Here is a 17,449-nt window from a genome sequence, read left to right as displayed (position 1 = left end):
CACGCAGAGAAAAAATATAATTGGGCATGGTTACTGTAACCATTTAAATAGTGTTACAAGATTTTTAACATTATTATAGTCACAGTAACCATTTACATGATTGTGGTAACCATAATATGGTTAATTTATGATTCACATGATTATATCAACCATATATATGGTTATGGTAAACAAATATATGTTTGTGGCAACCATATTTATGATGAATAATTGTTGTATATGTATAATAATATGTTGTTCTCAGATTATGATAAGCCCTAAGCCGAGAGCAACATAATATGATTCATCATATGAATGGTTGTCACAAACATATATTTGTTTACTGTAACCATATATATGGTTGATACAATCATGTGAATCGTAAATTAACCATATTATGGTTACCACAATCATGTAAATGGTTACTGTGCCTATAATATAGTTAAAAAATTTGTAACAATATTGAAATGGTTACAGTAACCATGCCCAACTATATTTTTTCTCTGCGTGTACTAACGCAAAAATTTTAAACTCAATTATTTCGAAATGGCTAAAAAATTATACTCTTTTGTTTTATTAAGGAAACGATATAATCGTATGTCATATCCATGTATCAAGTTAATACCTGCCCATTTTCCTACACATAGAAAACTGATTCGTAGTGCAACCGAATTTGTTGCCAATCGAATGTTTCTGCCTTGATGACCGAATTTAACAGTTGTAGTTAAAAAATTTTATAACGGGTAACAAAATTTTGGTTGCTTCAACCGATTTTCATCCTTATTAACTGATTTTCTGTTTTCTAGAACCGGTCGCAACTACGAATCTGTTTTCTCTGTGTATGGAAAATGAAATAATGAGAATCCTATCGAAGTCCGTAAGGGGCGTCATGGTTTTAATTTAAGAGCGAGTGCAGCATATATAAGATCTCTGCGAATTCATGTCTTCTAGATCTCCGGTATCCAGAGGCTGTACTACAAATGGTTATAGCCATTAAGTAAATTACTAATGGATTAGGTACCTTTGAAGAACTAGTGAATGCATGGTATAACCGTTATACTCATTCAATCAGATCTATAAATTCTGTACAATTGATCGACAGCATATCGCTACCTTAATATAGAAAGGGCCTAACTAACATTTTCCTTTCTTTAGAGGAGAAGGAAACAACTTAATAAAACTTAAAGTTCTGTAGTTGCAATTTTTTATGCAGGTCTTAGACCAATTTAATGTTGTGACATTTTATTTTATAAGTATGCAAAAAAATAAATTTTGGGAAGAAACGAGTAAGGGCGTTTCTATATTAAGATAACGATATTTCCTTTCTGCTGCGATCCAATAAACTAGTAATCCAATATGTGTGCTCGATAATCACATCCATAACCATTCGTAGAACAATTAACACCACAGCAATAGCTTTAATTCCTTTTACTGTTTAATACAATAGAAATAGAGTTATTAACATTCCGCAAAAATAGATATGATAACAACATATTATAATAAAATTATTCATCATTAAAATTGTTGTCACAACCATATACAATCATGTGACCAGTTAATTAACCATATTATAGTTACCACAATCATATTAGTTACTGTGACTCTAATATTTTTAAAAAAAACTTGTAAAAATGTTGAAATGGTTACAGTAAACATGTACATGTATTCAGAGCTTGAAGATCTTGTTTTCATGTTGATTTGTCTGCGAAATTGGAAATAAGTGCTAAGTCTTCCAGTAGATACTTTCTGGATTGTCGCTGGTGAAAATTGCCTAATTAACAAAGAACTTAAAAAAACAAGTAAGAGAGCTATATTCTGCTGTGCCGAATCTTATATTATCTTCACCAAATTATACTTCAAAATAAAAATTTTAAATATTTTTAAGTAAAAAAAATTAATTTTTTTCCAAAGTTGTTTTTTTCATTTTTTGAAAAAAAAAATTTCGAATTGTTTTTTTATCAATTTTTTTTTTGGTTTTTAAATTTTTTTTAATACTTAGCGAAATAAAACTTTTGGTGAAAAAAAAAATTCGAGTTAAAAAATATGTTTCCCGATTTTGACCCATTGTAGGTCCAACTTACTATGGTCTTATATACGTCGTTGCAAAGGTATTTGAAATATATTAATGACTTAGTAATCCAGATATGGGTCAAAAATCGAGGTTTTCCTGGTTTTTTCCTTATATCTCAGCCATTTGTGGACCGATTTTCTCGATTTTAAATAACATATTGATATTGATAATAACACGATATTGATATATGAATCGTGTATGTAAGTTATTTGGGGGCTTCGTAAAGTTGATTTCAACAGACAGACGGACAGACTTAACAGACGGACATAGCTTAATCGACTCCGCTATCTATAAGGATCCAGAATATATATACTTTATATCTGAAATTATACTGTGGAAATTACAAACGGAATGACAAACTTATATATACCCTTCTCACGAAGGTGAAGGGTATAATGAATGCTAATGGCAACAAAACTACTTCCTTTCAAAAATGTAGATAATTTTAATATAAAAACAGGATACCTTTTTCTGGTCACTGTACTTAAGCCAAATAGCTTATAAACACACGTACAAATGTTTGCAATAAAATGTCACAAAGCTCCCAATAAATTATCAAATTCTGGCTCACATCCTTCTGTTTTTATTTTATTTTTCTAAATAAATTACCTACAGTTACCAGTTAACTGGAACGTACATTTGTACATACATACAGCAAATATTGATGTGTTCACCCATAGATACGTTTAAAAATACACACACACACACGCATATATAAAGATACTGACTGTATCTAGTAGTTTATTACCAAAACCTTTAAAAGAAAAAACTTCCAACAAATTTCACTCTCTTTTGAATGGATTCTAGTTTCTGTTATTCAACTATTACGAATGTAAGTGAAAATGTCTAGATAATTAACTGTTTGATCCACTGAGTGTGATCGGAATGAATGAGAGGAGAGTGAAAAAGCATTTTCATACAAAATGTGTCGAGTATGCATACCAAATTAAATACCAAAAGACGACTATTTATTCATCATGTATTTATGCTCACACAGCTCAAATACCGTCCGCTTATCCATTGACTGACCCATCAACATCGTCATCAACATTTCGCATATTATTTTAGTTATTTTGGGAAATTCCAAGAAAGCGTTTTACTTCGAAAAGTGTCGAGGAGATGTGGTGGTGTCCTTTGCGCACAACCGAAATGCTGGAAAATAATACATTTGTGTATCACTCGCTTTAAATAAGAGTTTTACCTTCAATTGTATGTAGGTGATCACTGATCATCCAAAAAGCTTAAACTTACCGCTTTTTTGCTTAACAAGTGTTGCCAGAAATTTTTAGTTTTTATTTGAATGAAAAGAGGCGATTTTGGATTAGTATTTTCTCTATGTCAATTTGAAGAATTAATTCAAAGTCATAGATGTCAAGATAGAAGATAGTCTATTGTCAAAAATCTAATTCATGGGAATATATTGCCATGTATTTTGTTATTGTATCACCTGTATGTGTCAAAAGAGAGTTATTTTGTTTAATTTTCTTCATTGACATTTCTCTCTCCTCTCTATGCATTTATTCTATGTTCAAAACTTAAATATCCATATCGTCGAAGCGCCAACAAGAAGCCCAATAAGATTTTTAATATTTTTTCAGGAGAAAATTAAAAAAAATAGATAAAGTCAGACGCGGATCCAGAGGGTGTGAAATGGGAATTCCCCTCCCTTAAAACCGAAAAGTTTTAATTTAAAAAAAAACAAAATGTAGAACAAATTTTAATTCAACCCCCCAAATGGTTGACCTATATCCGCGCCTGGGCAAAGGCCAACCAAAAAAAGTTTGAAGACCAAGAATTGGAGGGATCATTCAATGAAGATTGTTGTCAAACCCAACAAGAGCTTGCAAAATCATTGGGAGCAAATCAAGCAGCAATTTCAAAACGTTTGCGAGCTGCAGGATACATCCAAAAGCAGGGAAATTGGGTGAATTGGAAATCCTGAAAAACGAATTTGAATGTCCGAAATAATGCTTGAACGCTATAAAAAAGGAATTTTTGCACCCGAAGCGTAAGAGATAGTACGTAAAACCCGGCCAACCAGCCGAATCGACAACAAAGCAAAATATCCATGGCGCTAAGGCAAAGGGTATGCAAATTACACCTTTGACTTTGGATTAGATATTTGAATGAAACATTTTATGGAATTGGCCTTGAAAGGCAAAGTAATACCAAACAATTACTTATGACAAGCTCTTGCTGTAGGTCCAACTAATTCTAACTAAATGATAAACAAATATTTTCTTACATTTCTGCAATAACTTTAACAAGGAAATTGTTGTCCTTGTAAACCCGAAAATAAACAATTTGAAAATTATGTGGCAGCACTCAACTCAATTCAACTCTAATAATCGTAATACTCACTCTCTGTTTTGGTTTTCTTACTTACGTTGTTGATTCGGTAGATCGATCGAACGATCGATCGTTTACTAGTTGTATCTTTGGCTGTGTGTGTCGGCAAATACTGGTGCGGTAAATTCTTTGATGATGACAATAGCTGCACGCGCCCAATTTACATTTACGAGTTCAGTGTCTACCGAAAACCAATGTTAAGCGAATTTTTGCTTTAGCCAACCAATATATCGTCTGCTGCCGCCAAACACAAACACAAAATTGTCTCTTTCAAATAGTGGTCGTTCGCAAGCAAGCAGGCTGGATGGATGGATGGATGAATATGGCTGGAGTACATACATACAGACATACATAGGAATTAATGTTAAACTCATATAGAACAGCATCGTACCGTAACGTAGGACTCCTGTAGCCAAGACTCATAAAGCAGGCGATCTTTAGCACATTGAAACGAGCCCATTTGGACGAACAAACGAACGATCGAACAGTGAGACGATTTAAGGAACTAAATAGTAGTAGCAAAACCCGAAGAAGTACGTTAGGCTGGCTGACTGGTTGGTTGGTTGTTTAGTTGGTGGTGGCGGTGATAGAAGCATTGCACAGTTAAACTAAGACACTTGAATTTGGTTTTAGTTTCTTGTTTTATTATTTTACTTATTTTGTTTGTTTTTGTTTCAGAATTTTTCTCGTTCAATTTCAATATTTAAGGATAAACTGTCAATATGTCTACTTTAAATACATATATTTAGTGAACCTATAAATCGTTAACTGTCGTCAGTTGCCACGGTTTTTAAATTTTTTTTCTTACCTCTTCCTCATGGGTTTTTCTTTTTTTTTAAATTTTTTTGCGGCTGCTGTTCAGGGACATTTAAGAGAAAAAACAAAAAACTGTATTGATTATTTAAATTTTAAACAACTATGTAGCATCACATTTTTAAGAAGCTGCAATGAAATAATGTTACTTATTTAATTTAATCTTTTTTATTTTTAGCTCCAAAAAATATAACTCACCCATCAATCGTACTCCCGAGTATAATAGTTCAGCAGATTTACACGATCATGCGTCACTGCTGGCCGACGGCCGTTTGATACACGATACAAATAGTGAAATTTCTTATCAGTATCGCCATGGTAGCGAACATTCTTCTTCAAGCTTACACTCTCCTGCCATTCATCACTCGACCTCAACGTCTACGCCCACCCATAACAATAGCTATGATAATGATCACATGACAGATGTTACGACAGCCGTCTCATTATCCATTAACTCGCAATGCCACAATTCGGTGATAATATCTAACTCTTATATGGGCTCTACACCGCCGCCACAGTCATCCTCATCACAGCATTTAATTGGTTCAAACATGTCACCATTGCTCACAAATAGTACCTCTTCGACCATGCTCAACAAGTATTTGTCGCATCCCAACATGATGACCGTGGCCATGTCTTCAGATACGGAAGAGTATGGTGGTGGAGCTGGAGCAGGAGGTGGAAATATTGGTGGTGTTGTGGGAGTGGGAGGTGGACCGAGTATAATGGATGGCTCGATGTGGGCATACGACTATAAGGGAGAAATCTGTGCGGCGAATAGGAATTTCCTAGATCGTCATAAATTAGTCAATGAAGTCAAGTTTCGTGCTGTCGGCAGCAATCAGTCCAAATGTGCCAAAGAAGCTAGAATACGTAGACCCATGAATGCATTTATGGTTTGGGCTAAAATTGAACGCAAAAAGTTGGCCGATGAAAATCCCGATTTACATAATGCTGATCTTAGTAAAATGTTAGGTAAGTACTAAAAGTTTTATTCCAACGTTAGGAGGATAATTAAAGTTAACTATGGCCCCAACTCTTCCTGTTACGATTAAAATACATTCTACAAGAGTTGTCGATATTTGCATATTGTTAACATGTGCCGAATAATCTATACTGAAGTACACAGATAATGCAGATATGAATCAGCTGGTGTCAAAAATTGCCAATAGAAAACAAGCAACTGAAAATGTCAAATTGCTCTCGCTATACAAACCACAACTATCGAAAATTTTACGTTAAAACAACCAATCATATGGTTGGCTGTAACTTTTTGACAACTGTCATTTGTTGCATATCTGTACTAATCTGTGCTGAAGTAATTTCTTATAAAATTAGGGTTTCTAACTTCCCGGACTTTTTTTCATTCCCAGGAATTGAATAAATATTTTATCAACCAATTTATCAAGACAAAAGGATTTGTGAATAAGTAAAATTCATTGAATTGTATCCTGTATTTTGGAAATTTTTTGATAATTTACAATGGCAATGTTTTGAATGTTTCGTAATACAATATTTATTCGCGAATCTCCCGCTTTTAATATATAAAGACGTACATTTATCCTTTGGTGGGAATCGAACCCGCAACCCTCGAACTAATAGTCCAGTAGACTTTAATATAGTCTATCGGGGCTCACAATAAATGGAAAACCTAATTAACATTTTTAGTCTTTTATATATCTGTGAACTTTTGACAAAACAACTTAAGTGGAATTTTCAAATTTTTCAGGAGAGCCCAAAAACTGTTGAATTTATCGATCAATATTTTATTATTTGACCTTGAAGAACTTTATTATTTGTCTCAAAGAATTAAACAAAGGATAAATAATAAAATAATTATCGATAAATTCAACAGTTTTTGCGAATTAAGTTGTTGTGTCAAAAACAAATCAACAACAACTCCAAATAAGTTGATTTGTTTTTTATGATAGCTTAGAAACTAATATTCGTAAGAATAAGCAGATTAGTGTAAACGGATCGTTTTGAAAAGTTAGTTTTATTACAAAAAAATAGATATTTTCTTATCTCGACTTAAGATGTTTTGTCCAAACTCCACAGATATGTATATAGATTACTTATTTCTTAAAAATGTTTCTCCATAATCTATTTGAGATAATTAACATAAACAAATAAATTCTTAATATTTCTTTATTAGGCAAAAAATGGCGTTCATTAACACCACAAGATCGTAGACCCTATGTGGAGGAAGCCGAACGGCTACGCGTTATACACATGACCGAACATCCCAATTATAAGTACCGACCTCGACGAAGGAAACAATCAAAACTACGCACTCTACAAACGAATGGTGTGACAAAGGACCAAAATGGCGTTGCTGGTACTCAAACGCCGAACAAACAATCAAATGCAAAATCATCATCCACCCCACCCTCTAACTCACTGTCATCGGGCACGTTCGATACGAATTCAAATCATCAAAGAAATCCAACGCCGCACATGCACACACCCTCGAACTCTGCCCTGTATGAACAAACATTGAGGCCAAATTATTCACCCAGTTCTTTGGACTGCTACAGTAATCCAGATATGGCTGATAACAATGACTATCTAAATTGCCCGACACCTCACAGCAATGATGCAACAACGAGAAGTGATCTACAGCACAACTTTGGTGTGGCGGCAGAAGAGACGACTAACGGTACCTCATACAAGAAGAACTGTACAAAGCCTTCAGCGACAACTCAAGTGGGAAAAGGCTTAGCAAGAACTCGTTCACTATTAAGTGCTGCTGGTGGAGGTCATAAACTGTCACAAAAGGAAATCGACAAATGTAAAGAGAACGACTCGCTTAGGTCCGCATATCCCTTAGCAGCGACGTCTTTGTCTGTGGTAGCTGGCCGCGGTATGTATGTTACCTGTACGACTCGTGGTCTGCTGGATCATGGTCATTCGGTGAAAGGTACTTTCTACCCTCCGATATCGTGTTTAGATGAAGATAAAATCCACTCGAATACACACACCAATGTCATGAGTTCTGGCAGCGGCCATCCTTCGTCGTTGGCTTCAACCACCTACTCAACGCATCAAACGGCATCGCATCATCACCACAGTGATTTGAATTTCTCCTTGGAGAATGCCCGCATGTCACAGGGCTCTTGTGCTGGAGATTATTTAGTGTCGCCTAATGCCTACAATCACAATGTTGCTTATGAGGATTATTTACGTTACACAACAACGGCGGCCGCGCACTCTTCTCCGTTTGCAGACGGCGACTATGGTACATTATCGGGTGAAAATAACGCCAGTGACATGAACAATGAAGATGACACCACGCTAAAGAATCCAAAACAAACCAAATATCCTGATTCTAATCACAATTACGATAGCTATGACGCATTCAATCCCATGGTAGTGTCAACGACAGCCGCCAGTGGCAGCTACTACAGTCAACTTCCGTATTCCTTAGCGAGCCAGTCATTTCCATTGCAACTAACTCTGCCTTTACAACAATCCTCCATTCCAGCCGGAGTCTATGGCCAGGTGGCTCACAATCAAAATCAAAGTTATCTTCATTACAACCACTACAGTCCTCAGATTGCATCACAAATGTCACATTTAAATGAAGCCGGTAACTCAGCCTCCCAAATGAGCCTAATGACGCAGGCTACATCCACTCCTTTGGCCGCCACTTTGGCTCAGTCCGCACCCTATCCAGCTCATTCACATCCCCATCATCATCACACCCATCATCCGCAAATATTTAGTGGTGTTCCAAATCCCACGGGTGTTTTAGGGGTGGGTGAAATTCTACTCGATCCCAGACGTGATGATGAAATCAGCAACATTTTAGCGGGAGTAAGAAAAACATGCTACAGCAATTAGATTCAATCTAATGTACAACTACCCATTACAGGCGAGGATCCCACCCCCTAAAACCGAACAATTTTTAATATAAAATACTAAAAAAGGAAAAATAAATTTTAACAACTGGTCGATCACGGATCCACGCCTGACTCATCATAAGGACAATGTGTAGCAGTTCTTTAAAAAAAAAATTGTTAAATTCTAATTTTATTTCCTGTTTCAATTTACTTCCATAACTCTAAATAATCATGTAAATATAAATGTAGTATATATTATACATGTGAAAATTCTCAACAAAAAAAGATCAAAAATATACATAATTGTAGATGAATAAACATTTTTTAAAGCTATTTGTATAAAAAGTTCAGTTCATTTTGTCTGTTACAGAAAAAAGATGTCAATATAAAAAGGTGAGTTGTTCATTTATATCGCAAATTCTCTCAGAAGCTACTCTGGTATCTAGGTGATTATTGTGGAAATAGAACATTCTAGTATCTCTGTTAGATTATTCATGAGACCTCAAGAAGATGGTGCTGTGTATATAATAGTTAGTGTATATAAAAAGTTTAAAGAACAGGCAGCTAAATTCCATAGAGTATATTCTACTCTGGATAAAAAAAAGAAAGACAATTCACACAAAAATTTTTTCAAAATCAGTTACATTTCGAGAGTCAAACATGCTAAATTTTACACAGTAGGTGTTTTAGTGGGCGTAAAAGTTGTCTCATTTCCATTCTATAAGAACATATAACTTATGTTTCATTATCTAAACAGTTTCAAACGATATTCAAGAATGTCTTAAATTTGCATTAGATTTTGCTTTACGAAGAATTTGTTAAAAATTCTCTTAATATAAAAAATGTCTATGAGATTGAATCAATTTTTAGACTATCTAGATTGTTTTGTTAAAATTGTTTCACAATTCCATATTTTGAACGATTTTTTACGAAATTTCACCAGGATATTAAAAATAGTGAATAATATTTATATAAAGAATTGCTGAAATAATAAAAAAATGTAAAATAAATTGTCCATCATGTAGATTCACTTTTAGAAGTACCAAATGTTGTAGAAACAAATTTATTTATGAGTTATTAGGTCCGGATACCTTAATCCCTCATAAAGTGATCATGAACAGATTGATATACATACTTTAAGGAATATTTTAGAGCAATATTTTGGGACGGTACAAAAATCAACATAAACTCATAAAACCTCCACACTATGATGGTGAAGGGGATATAAATATGTTCGTTTAACCACATTTTTCATAAAACTCCAATTGAAATGCTCCAAAGCAGCCGCTTGTAACGGCTGCTTGCATCATTCATCATGTTTACAAACATTTCTATCAGTAGAAACTTCTACTTATCTACAATGTTGATAATACGCTGTTATTAACATTGTTTATAAATATGACAGCATTAACAGCAGCTTTATAAACTCTTGATGATCATTGAGGAAATAGAACATTCTAGTATTTCCGTTAGAGTATTCACAAGACTTCTACAATAAAAGATGGAGCTGTGTAAATAAATCGTATTTAAACTTTATTTAAAGGAAAACTTTTTTTAAAGAAAATTAACCACCATTTTTAAAAGGTAAAAACATAACAATATATAACCATATTTAATTGTTTTATACTTTACTTTAGAGTTTCGTGTTCTCGTGTTTTTTTTACACATTTTTTGTGAAGAATTTTTTTTTGTAAATTTTATTTTTTTAATAATTTATTAGTGAAAAATATTGCATGATAAAAAATTTTTTTGGTTAAAAAAAAATTCGGGTTAAAAAATATTTGTCCCGATTTTGACCCATTGTAGGTCCGACTTACTATGGCGTTATATACGTCGTTACAAAGGACATTGAAATATCTATCATTAGATATCCATATTGTCTATATTTATGACTTAGTAATTCCGATATTGATAAAAATAGGTAAAAAATCGAGGTTGTACTTATATCTGAGCCATTTGTGGGCCGATTTTCTCGAATTTAAATAGCAACCGAACCGGGCAGTTAATTACTTTCAAAATCTTTTAAGAATAAATTCTGAGTTTTATTTGGTGTTCTATTTCATTCAATTGTTGAAAAACATCACTGTCAATTCTGTATACATTTGTTTCGGAATTTGCGCAAGTAAAAAATCTCAGTTTAAATTCTTACCACTTTAATTCCATAAACAAAAAAAGTTTTGAAATTTCTTCATAAAATCATACCATTGTGAATGATTTGATTTAGACAGTGTGCCACCCTTAAATCATAAAATTTCATATTGTTTTCTTTAAATAATCAAGGACATCATAGAGCATGCGTCAAAATTGAAACGTAAAGGAAGAAAAAAACTTAAAGAAATCCACATTTTACACTAAAATTTTTTGGCGTTAGTTACTTGTTATAACGTTACATAAAAAAAGTAATTTTAAAATAAACATAATTAAATTTTTTCATTTTCCTATTAACGATTCTTGTTGTTCGTAGTGTATTTGCAAAGTTCTATTTATTTAAAGTTTGTTCATTTATTTAACTAATCTCACGTTTCCATTTCAGTTTTAGTGGTCATACTTATATAGAATTGTAGTATGTATCGATTTCTGTTCATCACTTTTTTTTGCTAGACGAAAATGTATTTAATGGGCCAGTGAAAGAAAAAAATGTATAACATGACAAAAATTCGTAACTGGTGCGGGAAATAAAGAATAAATACTGCAATTCAGGATAAATTTTAAATTTTACATGAATTGAATTGAAGTCATCACAAAATTTTCCTATTACATTATAAAATCGATAAGAAGCACACTTTTCTTCATTGAGAAATTTTCTCAATAATTATTAAATCTGCAGTCATCCCCCTTTTGCCTTGTCTAACCTCAAAAAAAAAAAAGAAAAACTAAAGAAGCAACATAAAATTCAGCTGTCGTATAGTAAAGAAATTTGAACACCATCGCCACCTTCATCGCTTTGAAAAAAAAGAAAAAGAAAACATTTTGTAGTAGACTCATCACGAATTGGAAAAGATTTTAAAGCCATCATGTCATTCTTAAATAAAATAAAAGCGTCCCAATTGCCACCAATTAAAAATATCTTTAATGTAGCGGTACAAACGGCCCGTCAACATATGCCCGAAAAGAAGGACTATGAACAGCCAGGTGGAGTTAGTAGTATGGCACAACCGAATCAGCAGCAACAGCATCACGATAATCAGCCAAATAACACACAGGCCATGTATCAGGGCGATGAAACTAATTACGGCACTGGTAAGACTCCTGCACGATCTATGTTAAGATTTAGGTTTTATAGCTAACGTGTTTTATTAATGTGAAATGATTTTAGCTGACAGACCTACCGAATTGAATCCCTTTAGAAATCCAAATGGTTGGGCGGATGACGGCGAGGCCAGTGATTATAAGGGAGAAGGTTATCAGACCACCTCATTTGTGGCCAACGAATATGATGGCAGATATCAACAAGATGGTTTTAGGTAAGTTACATATTTATATCTCCAGTATTTTTTATATACAAACCAGTTTCAACAAATTTCTATCTAAGGAGTCGGAAATGCCAGATATAAATAACAATAATTATTTGAAAAATGTTCTATAAATAGAGAAATATATATAGAGCGGAAACTAGAACAAAATTACTCAAAATAATCACACATACGTGTGTTGTTTTTGTTTTCACATGGTTTTATTAACTATACATTCTCACCACTTAGGTTTTTGTCAACTGAGTTAGGTCTTTGACAGGTGAGTTTCCGATCGATGTGTATTTATCAATGGTTCCATACATTTCAACAGTTTCTAAAAAATTTCTAATTACATTTCAAGAAATCATTTTCCGAAACAAACCGAAACTTTCGGCTGTGCCGAATCTTCACCAAATTAAATTTTTTAATATTTTTAGGTAAACAAAATTTAAATTTTTTTTTGTATGGGAAATTTTTTTTAAAATTTATTTGTGAAAAAAATTTTATAAAACAAAATTTTTTTTGATGTAAAAAAATTCGGCGTAAAAAATATTTTTCCCGATTTTGACCCATTGTATGTCCGAATTACTTTGGACTTATATACGCCGTTGAAAAGTCTTTAAAATATCTATTATTGGATATTCATATTAATGACTTAGTAATTCAGAATAGATCAAATATTAAGGTTGTTCTGGTTTTTCCCTTATATCTCACTACTATTACTATTTTGAATAGTAACCGAGCCGGGAGAATTCCCGATATATTGATGTATGAATCATGTATGTAAGTTATTAAGGGGGCTACGTAAAGTTGATTTCAACATACAGACGGACATGGCTATATCGACTTCGCTTTCTATAACGATTCAGGATATATATATACGTTGTGGGGTCGCAAATGAAAACTGTCGAAATTACAAACGGAATGACAAACTTATATATACCCTTGCCACTCATGGTGAAGGGTATAAAAATAATTTTAGAACATGTTTCAGTTAATTTTTAGGAGCCCCGAATAGTTTTTACAGGTAGTTTAGACCTTTTACAATAAAATACATATAAGTTCTATAATCTATTTTTTCCCTTATAAAAGTTTCGGTGTTCGGTAAAATTTTTACCGAATATTGATATTAGAACGAAGATTGGACTAATCTGAAAGCGAATATTCGGTCGGATTTTAGAAATTTCTAATTGTGTTCAAGAAACTTTCAATTATTTATTTAAAAATTTTGCTAATAGAAATGAAAATTAAAATACAATTCGACATTTCTGAAATATAATTTGACATTTTTATAAAATTCAATTGGAAATGGTGTAGTTTTTTATTTTTAGATAAATGTTTTTCTATTAAAACTATATTAAAACTTCCCTAGAAGTTATTATTCTCAAATTACATTTTTTGGAGCAGTTCAAATGTTAATAACATGAACTGTTAAAATTCTATTTTTAGAAATCAAGGATTTCGGACTAAGCTCTAAATCGTTAGTCAAGGAATGTTCATTAAGGATCAGTTCTCACAGAATTGTTTACTTACATATATAGAATTTTCTGGAGTTATTAACGTTTTTGAGGGATTGTTGAATATTAAATAAATTTTTGGGACTTGCACTGTATGTGATGAAAATCTATCGAATGCAAAATGAACCATAATGATTCACTATAAAAAGTGAGCCAGAAAAAACTTATACTTGTATAAGGTTAAATAAAACTTAAACCGTTCAATATAAAAATTCTCAAAAATACGTAAATTTATTTAAATATTGTATAAATTAATTAAACATTGAAATATTGGCATATTACTCGGTATTACTTTTTTCGGAAATCCTCCCATTAAAGATTTTATAGTTGATTCCGTTACCTTTTAGGACGAATCGGACATGTTCTGGTCAGTTGGGTGGATTTGCCTCCCGTGGTACAGAATTGATATTATTGTTTGAATACAACTCAAGAGCTTTTTTCCATAGTGACATGATGTCAAATCGAGCCAGAAGTATGAAGGCACTCTGTGCTGTTTTATTTCTGTGTTTATCGTGTCTGATGTCACAATTGACTTCCTTTGCCACAACTGCAAATGGCTTGCCACACAAGAAAAATTTTGAGGAATTTTGTTTGTTTTTTGTCCGGTATTGTTCTTGAATATTACCTCATCCATCAGCCACATAAAAATCTTAAACCGGAGGTTGTGAAAATAAGCCAGTACATAAGTTTCATCATACATCACACAACAGATGTATTTTTTTTATAAAATTTTAACTCTGGAACTTTCTGAACTTTATACGACTTCAACCCAGCATTAGCGCACAAAAGAATCAGAGCATTACTGAAGCAGTGTTCGGTGCTCTTCGAAATTGTTCGACTTCTTTGTCCTTATCAATATCTGTTAGACCTGATCCAGGTTCTTTCAATGTTCAAGTCTTCCTTATACTGTAGCCGCTAAACAACTTATATACATTATTCATACATCAATCGGGTCTATAGCAGATATATAGACCCGATTCGGTTGCTATTTAAAATGGAGAAAATCGGCTGAGATATAAGGGAAAAACCAGGACAACCTCGATTTTTATCTACATATATCTGGTTTATAAAGTCATTAATATAGACAATATGGATATCTAATGATAGATATTTCAAAGACCTTTGATAGTCGGAATTACAATGTGTTAAATAAAATTGGTAAAAATATTTTGAAACCCGATTTTTTTCATAAAATTTGTTCCACTAATAAATTAAAATTTTTTTTAATTAATAAAGAAATTTAAAATTTTTTCACTAATAAATTAAAAAAAAAATTTAAAAATTAAAAATTTTCTTTAAATTTTGTTTGGAAAAAACTTTTTTTTTCGGTTAATTGGCTCAATGACAAATCAACTGTAATACTAGTGATTTCTCCGATGTTTTATTCGAATTTGTGTACATAATACATTTTAAATCTAAAACAATTTCTTTCCAGTGGGGAAATAAGTGTGTTTATATCAGTAGTCGGCATAGAGAGGACATGAAATATGAATTATAATAGAATTGAATGCACTTTCTTTCACCTAATCTATATTATTATCAAATAATAAGAAAATTTTGATTATTTTTATGAACTTCGTTGATAGATAAATAATTGATCATATTGGACCGCTGGTGGCTATGAGTGCCGACCACTGGTTTCAATTATAAATTTTAACTACTAAAATAAAATGAATCTTGCACTCACCCCTCCATTTATTCTTTTCCAGACAGGGCAGTATCGCCTCCGAAGGCAGCTCGTTTGTGTGCGAAGGTGAAGGTGGCGGTGGTCATAAAATCGATGAAATGCAAGCTGCCTGGAATGTAACTAACGCCATACAGGGTATGTTTATTGTGTCCCTGCCATTTGCGGTGCTACATGGAGGTTACTGGGCCATAATTGCCATGGTGGGTATTGCCTACATTTGCTGTTACACGGGAAAAGTGTTGGTGCAGTGCCTGTATGAACCAGATCCGGCTACGGGACAGCTGGTGCGTGTACGCGACAGTTATGTGTCTATAGCGAAAGTATGTTTCGGTCCCAGGTTGGGAGCACGAGCTGTAAGTATTGCCCAGTTAATCGAATTACTAATGACTTGCATTTTGTATGTGGTCGTATGCGGTGATTTAATGGCCGGCACATATCCACAAGGTGCATTCGATTCGCGTTCCTGGATGATGTTGATTGGTATATTTTTACTGCCAATGGGCTTCTTGAAATCACTGAAAATGGTTTCGACTCTGTCCTTTTGGTGCACCATGTCGCATATTGTCATCAATGTGGTGATTTTGGGCTATTGTATTCTACAGATTGGCGATTGGGGTTGGGCGAAAGTGCGTTGGAGCATTGATTTCGAAAACTTTCCCATTTCCTTGGGTGTGATAGTATTTTCTTATACATCGCAGATATTTTTACCCACTTTAGAGGGAAATATGACAGACCGCTCCAAGTTTAATTGGATGTTGGATTGGTCGCATATAGCAGCAGCTGCATTTAAGGCCGGTTTTGGTTATATCTGCTTTCTGACCTTTCAAAATGACACCCAGCAGGTCATAACGAATAACCTGCATTCTCAGGGATTCAAGGGCTTGGTCAATGTATTTTTAGTTATCAAAGCCATACTCAGTTATCCCTTGCCGTTTTATGCTGCCTGTGAGCTATTAGAGCGCAACTTCTTTCGCGGTCCACCAAAGACAAAGTTTCCAAGCATCTGGCATTTGGATGGTGAGCTTAAGGTCTGGGGTTTGGGTTTCCGTGTGGGCGTTATACTCTCCACAATTATGATGGCCATCTTCATACCACATTTCTCAATACTTATGGGTTTCATTGGCAGCTTTACGGGTACAATGTTAAGTTTCATTTGGCCTTGTTACTTTCACCTAAAGATCAAAGGACATCTGTTGGATCAAAAGGAAATTGCAAAAGACTACATCATCATTGGTTTGGGCGTGCTTTTCGGTGTAATAGGCATCTACGATTCGGGCAATGCATTGATAAATGCCTTCGAAATAGGTCTTCCATTTTAAACGAGCGATAGAAAAAATGAAAATAGAAATAAAAATCAATTAGACAAAACTCTAGTTATAAATAATATCATCAAATAATAATAATAATAGTCATACATAAAATTTAGTATATAAGTAAATAAATATGTCATATGTCTTCCAACAAAGTAACAAATATGAAAATTGTCTTCCATTTAACAATTTAAATATTAAATATATATAAAAAAACTATACATAGTTGAATATCTAATTGTTAAACTAAAAATAAAACTAATTATAAATTAATCAAAGTAATGAACATATACATAAATATAATTAATATACATACATATAACACAAAAACAAAGTCTTCCAAACAAACATTGTAATTGTATTTAATTTATATTTATATACAAAAAGTATTAAATCTATATATATACACGTATTTAAAAAGAATCGTAT

At 33.1% G+C, this 17,449-nt stretch overlaps 2 protein-coding genes across 2 annotated transcripts in view; both read left to right on the top strand.

Moving 5' to 3' along the window:
- The window catches only part of Sox15 (Sox box protein 15), a 45,523-nt gene extending 36,136 nt beyond the window's left edge, over window positions 1-9,387 (top strand). Inside the window, exons 2-3 of the mRNA XM_065513027.1 lie at window positions 5,391-6,187; window positions 7,368-9,387. Coding sequence (XP_065369099.1) covers window positions 5,391-6,187; window positions 7,368-9,055 — 2,485 coding nt within the window. The 3' untranslated portion in view covers window positions 9,056-9,387. The remainder of the gene's footprint in view (window positions 1-5,390; window positions 6,188-7,367) is intronic.
- A 2,201-nt stretch (window positions 9,388-11,588) lies between these two features.
- VGAT (vesicular GABA transporter) lies at window positions 11,589-17,033 on the top strand. The gene is made up of 3 exons (XM_065513914.1): window positions 11,589-12,294; window positions 12,371-12,518; window positions 15,733-17,033. Exons 1-3 carry the CDS (start codon window positions 12,069-12,071, stop codon window positions 17,027-17,029), a joined length of 1,671 nt encoding a protein of 556 aa, XP_065369986.1. The 5' UTR covers window positions 11,589-12,068; the 3' UTR covers window positions 17,030-17,033.
- The last annotated feature ends 416 nt before the right edge of the window (window positions 17,034-17,449 follow it).

The sequence above is a fragment of the Calliphora vicina genome, chromosome 5 (genome assembly GCF_958450345.1).
Source record: "Calliphora vicina chromosome 5, idCalVici1.1, whole genome shotgun sequence".
Classification (NCBI taxonomy): Eukaryota; Metazoa; Arthropoda; class Insecta; order Diptera; family Calliphoridae; genus Calliphora; species Calliphora vicina.
The sequence above is the reverse complement of the archived record's forward strand: the minus strand, read 5'-3'. Positions and strand labels throughout refer to the sequence as shown.

Excerpts from the sequence above, each read along its gene's own strand:
- VGAT (XM_065513914.1), top strand. The coding sequence starts at position 12,069 with ATGTCATTCTTAAATAAAATAAAAGCGTCCCAATTGCCACCAATTAAA. Across the intron at positions 12,295-12,370 it reads TGAAACTAATTACGGCACTG|CTGACAGACCTACCGAATTG; the intron begins GTAAGACTCCTG and ends AAATGATTTTAG. Across the intron at positions 12,519-15,732 it reads TATCAACAAGATGGTTTTAG|ACAGGGCAGTATCGCCTCCG; the intron begins GTAAGTTACATA and ends ATTCTTTTCCAG.